Source organism: Pterocles gutturalis, unplaced genomic scaffold (genome assembly GCF_000699245.1).
Source record: "Pterocles gutturalis isolate BGI_N339 unplaced genomic scaffold, ASM69924v1 scaffold35415, whole genome shotgun sequence".
Lineage (NCBI taxonomy): Eukaryota > Metazoa > Chordata > Aves > Pterocliformes > Pteroclidae > Pterocles > Pterocles gutturalis.
Genome location: NW_010139410.1, coordinates 1,091 through 6,123, shown reverse-complemented (window position 1 = coordinate 6,123; position 5,033 = coordinate 1,091). Strand labels below are relative to the sequence as shown.

The 5,033-nt window shown below is 57.2% G+C and overlaps 1 protein-coding gene across 1 annotated transcript in view; it reads right to left on the bottom strand.

Moving 5' to 3' along the window:
• The window catches only part of MAP2K3 (mitogen-activated protein kinase kinase 3), a gene marked incomplete at its 5' end in the record, with an annotated part of 12,275 nt that extends 7,986 nt beyond the window's left edge, over nucleotides 1-4,289 (bottom strand). The window contains 3 exons of the mRNA XM_010083333.1: nucleotides 1,552-1,600; nucleotides 3,792-3,861; nucleotides 4,257-4,289. Of these exons, the coding sequence (XP_010081635.1) occupies nucleotides 1,552-1,600; nucleotides 3,792-3,861; nucleotides 4,257-4,289 (152 nt within the window). The remainder of the gene's footprint in view (nucleotides 1-1,551; nucleotides 1,601-3,791; nucleotides 3,862-4,256) is intronic.
• Between the last annotated feature and the right edge of the window lie 744 nt (nucleotides 4,290-5,033).

Here is a 5,033-nt window from a genome sequence, read left to right as displayed (position 1 = left end):
GGCGGCCAGCCGAGGCAGGGAGCAGGAGAGGTCTGTGCCTGAGCTCAGCAGGGAGCTATGCGCTGCCCAGCACAGGAAGGTGCCGGCCCTTTCCTGGGCAGGACAGTGGATGCAGAGGAGAGGAGAGGGGACCCAGGGGGGGGACACATCCAACCCCCAATCCTGCCGGCGCTGGCAGCTGGCAGAGGAGCACTGCAGGCTCGCAGCTCCTGCAGGGACCTGCAGGAAGGATCTGGTGGTGCTTTTCAGGACATGTGTCCTGCAGTTGTTTCAGGTTATTGTATTATTTTTTTTTCCTGGCATTTACCCTAAGGCTTCCCCAGAAGCTGGCGGTTCCCAGCACACTCCAGGAACCAGCATCGCCCTGCCCAGCAACCAGAGGCGATGCACCAACAGAGCCAGTGCTCCCCTCCCCTGGTAATGGGACACACGGCATCGCCTGTGCGGTGATGGACCCGAGGCCATCGTCCCCCTCCATGGCCTAAAGCTGGCCTTCTGCCCCAGTCCTCTTCCTCCATCATGTCACCCCAAAACACCTGGACCAGACCCCTCCTCCAAACACTGGAGCAGGCAGAGCAGGGAAGGAAGCGAGTCTAGAGAGCTTTCCCCAGGCGACAGCACTCTCCCCTTGCAAACACCATGGCCGGGCTGGTACAGACAGATAATAGCCTGTTACAGAGCTGTTATGGCCAGAAAACGGCACAGGCAGCAGGATCGTTCCCTGGACCCAGCCAAAGCTTCCTCTCCTACCTGTCCCCTAACCCTAAAACCTTGCACCAAGACCAAGGGGCTCAGACCCCATGAGCCGAGCCCCCTCCCAGCCTGGAAGGCAAGCAGCGAGACACAGGGCTGACCCGGTGCCTGGTTTCCAGCTCATCTGCAAACAGCTTTCTGCAGCCCCAGGAGAGCCCGGAACAAGAGAATGAAATAAAAGAGAGACCGTGGCTACTTCTAGCCGTGTTTTATATCAAGTCACTAGGAAAGGCTTTAGAAAGCCGGAGAGCTTCTCCTGGGCCAGGGGCAGTGACAGCCCTGCAGGTCAGCACGACAAAGGGGACTTTGGGGCAGCCAGAGAGAACGTCCCGGCCACGCTGATTTAGGGTGGATGGGTCTGTGCATTCACACCGAGCTGGCCGGTGGGGCTGTCAAGGGACCACCGTGATCTCCCACTGCAGACATACCTGCACACCCAGCCTTTAACACCTTCAGGGGCTGCCTGCAGGCAGGAGAGCCCAGCCAGCAAGCACAGGGGCTCAGAGATTAGCCGTCCTGCAGGGAGGGTGACATGTTCAGCTCCCTGACAGTCCCTGCTCTGAATACACACAGACACCTCATTGCTCCACAGGGAAAGGTCCTGCTGGGGGATGGCTCATCCTTGCAAAGCTGCATCCCATGAGGCTGCGCCAGGACGCTGCTGCTGTCCTTCTCACGGGGTGCTCCGAAATCTCCAGCTCTGATTTGAGACATCAGGCGTGATCCGTAAAACTCCCCATACAAGGGGCAAACCAAATTGGAAGTGAGCAAAAAAAAATAAACCACATTGACATTTACCTTATCTCCGATGGTAATGAACGCTCTGGAATCCAAGTTCCTCGGTGGCCTGCAAGAAAAGAGAGACAGTCAGGAGAAAGCCCAGCTTCGCTAACCCTCTTGGCCAGAGCCAGGTTTCACGTTCCTTTGAGCGCTTTCAGCCACTGCTTTCCACTGTGCCTTGTCGTGGGTTCAAACCAGCCCACTCCAAACACTCCCAAAGGCTTTAATCACACCAGTAACACCTCAGCCCACACCCCGGAGGCACTCGCTGGCAGTGACAACCCCAGAGAGTCAGTGAGGTGAGACGTGCATCAAACCAACAGGCTACGAAACCATCCCTGCTCAGGAGCCCCAGGAACCGAGACCCACGGGATGAGATGTTTCTGCGGCAGAGCAGCTCGGCTGTCGTGTTTTGACAGGCAGGTGTTGTAACAGGACAGCCACGTCGGCCGAAACGCACGCCGGGGGAACAACAGGTAATTCCTCACCCGTGAGTCACCCGTGTACACTCGCCCGCCTGTTCCAGGCAGCAGGGCAGGCAGCACGGAGGTGCCACGCTTTGCACAACACCGCGCAGGCGAAAGTCTGCCTTTATGGCTTTTTTCCTCATCGCTGCCCACTTCCCACTATGGGCAGCACGGTACTTTTAGAGCCGACACGAGCGGTTTGTCCCTCGTGCTTCGCTTCTCTGCCTTCCCCATCCCCTGGGAGCTTTGAAGAGTGGAGATTGCCCAAATGGTTTAGCCTCCCAGTTCCCATCGGAGCCATACAGCAGCCTCCGGCTTCAAGGAAGTATTTCAGGCTCACGGTAAAGCCAAATATTTGCACTGCAGCTTGAAAAGCGCAGAGAAAAGGAGTCGTGGATAGTCTGCACCAGCTTAGAATCACAGGATGGTTTGGGGTGGAAGGGACCTTAAAGCCCACCCAGTGCCACCCCCTGCCCTGGGCAGGGACACCTCCCACTAGCCCAGGTTGCCCAAAGCCTCATCCAGCCTGGCCTTGAACCCCTCCAGGGATGGGGCATCCACAGCTTCTCTGGGCAACCTGGGCCACTGCCTCACCCCCCGCACAGGGAAACATTTCTTCCTACAAGAAGGCTTCTACATGAGCGCTCTGGGCATGCAAGAGCCCCACAAACTCCGGCGTGATGCCTTCTCCAGGGGAAAGCCAAACACTGACAGGAGCAGAGGCACCCGGGGGAAGCAGGTGGCTGGTGCAGGGAGGGCTCAGTGCACACTCAGGGCTGCTCGGCACCAACAGGGGAGTGCCCCTGGCTCCCCCTCCGGCACACCTGCCCTGTCCAACCGGGGTTTGAGGTAGTGATATTTCCCCTTTGGGAAAATTTGGAGCTGGGAGGGTCTCTGCAAAGGGTTTCTGGAGCAAATAAGGCTCAGCAATGGAGACGCAGCCCAAGGTGTTTTGGAAGAGCACCATGGAAGAGGAATTTTAGCCGTCTGCTCTTCATCAAACCAAGTGCCGCTGCCCTGGGCTCTCCCTCACAGCATAACAAGCATCAGCCACACAAAACAAGCGGAGCAGAGAGAAATTCCAGTGCCCTGAGATACTGCTGGGCACTGGCCCCCGGCACCGAGCGGCACAACAACACAAGATGTCCACATCCTCCTTGCAAACGGCTCAAACCAGCCGCGATGCACCGGTCGGAGGCTGGGGATGATGTCCTGCCACGCAGAGCATCCCCCAGCCCTCACCCCCCTGCTCCTGCCGCAGTCCAGCTGCCACCACCTCTTCTCTTCCCCTGCATTACAAACCTTCCCCTCTTCTGCCCTCGGGCAGATTTGATCTCTCCACCATGTCTTTGCCTTTTGGTGTTGGCACAGCCACGGCAGGAAGACCAAAGAGAGTCTCCTGGCAGTCTCCTAGCCCTGGCCTTTCAGCCATTTCAAGTCAAACAGGCACCTCCCCAAGAGACACAGGCTGTGTACGTGTGTACACGCACATGCACGTGTGTGTGTAATTCCTTCTCACCACCTGCAAGCCAGAGCTTAAGAGAAAAAATTAACTATCCTGATTTTATAATGTCTACATGGTCCATTCCCCTTGGGGGGACAGGTTACTTATCGATTTAAAATTTTTAAAAAATAGTAAAATAGAAAATACAAAGTAACGTTTAATAAACCTGGGGGGAAAGAATTTTCAGCACAGTACAAAAATTTAAAGCATTCCTTTCTTTGGGAAAGGATGGTGCTGAACCCAGCCCTGGTTCACCACTGCTGGCTTTAAGCAACAGAGACACTTACGTTGTGTTGGCGACGGGCTGTTTGATGGGGACACATGTTATCCTCAGGTCCCGTTTCTTCTTGCTTTTTGCTGGAAGAGAAGATGCACACGTGAGCAATTGGCATCTTTACTTTTCTTCCTTCGAGCATCCTCTTGCCTTCAGCCACCAGGCAGGGGAGGCAGCAGAGCCTGGACATCATGCGGCTACAGCATGCGGCTACAGCAACACGACAAGGTCACAGTGCTGATGACCATCTGCCCAAAATTTGACACAAGAGCCAGAAGCACCAGGGAACCTCAATGTCCCTGTCGAGGATTTCCCCAGGGGTGCATGGACAGAGTCCCACACCCAAGCACCACCTTGCAATGCTCCTCACCCACCCCAAAATGCTCGTTACCCCCACAGCCATCAGCAGTCTCCTCTCTTCGGGGATTTTAATTGCTGATGTTCAGGGTTAAAGCTGCGATTTCTGCTGGGCGCTCACCTGGTTTGTGGGGCTCCAAGGATCCTTTGGAATCTGAAAGAGAGAAGAGAGACACCGGTTAGCCTCCGTGCTCCAGAGGAGCTGGGTGCCACCCTGCACCCCTCCTGGTCCCACGCATGGCCCCAGGAGAGCGATCCTGGCTGATCCCAGCCGTGCTGCAGGCACCGGAGCCCAGCCCGGCCCCATCCCTGGTTCTCCAGCCACAAGAGGTCCCCATGCCATTAGTGATGCACAGGGCTCCCGAAAAACCGCTCCCTGTCCAGCTCCTCCTCACCCCACAGCCCCCCCGGCCCCCACCAGACCTTGGGGAGAGCCAGACCCGCTGTGCACAGTGGGTCGGATCCGGCACGGAGGGTGACGGCCACCAGACCTCAAACACAACCCAGGAGTCTCTCCCAGCGGGAGAGGGGACACCCCACACCCAACAAAGGGAAACCAGAGCAAAACCAGACCCGAGCTGATGATAAGAGCCATGGCCACAAACCCCAGTTTGCAGAGCCCGAGACCCCCCTGGACTGGGCACGGCCCCATCAGGAGTGACGGGTGAGAGGATGCTCTTCCCACTCCTCCCCAGCTCCATACAGCACCGACATAACGTAACCCCCCGCTGCAGAGGGAAACAGGGTTCAGGCAGGTCCAGGACAGGTGAAACATCGCAAATGGAACTGCAGGGACAAGAGATAACCAGCACGGGGGGGTCAGCAGGCAAAAATGGGCAGAGGAGACGGATGCGGGGCTGGGAATCAGCTCCCCGCCGTGCCGCACACCCCAGGCTGC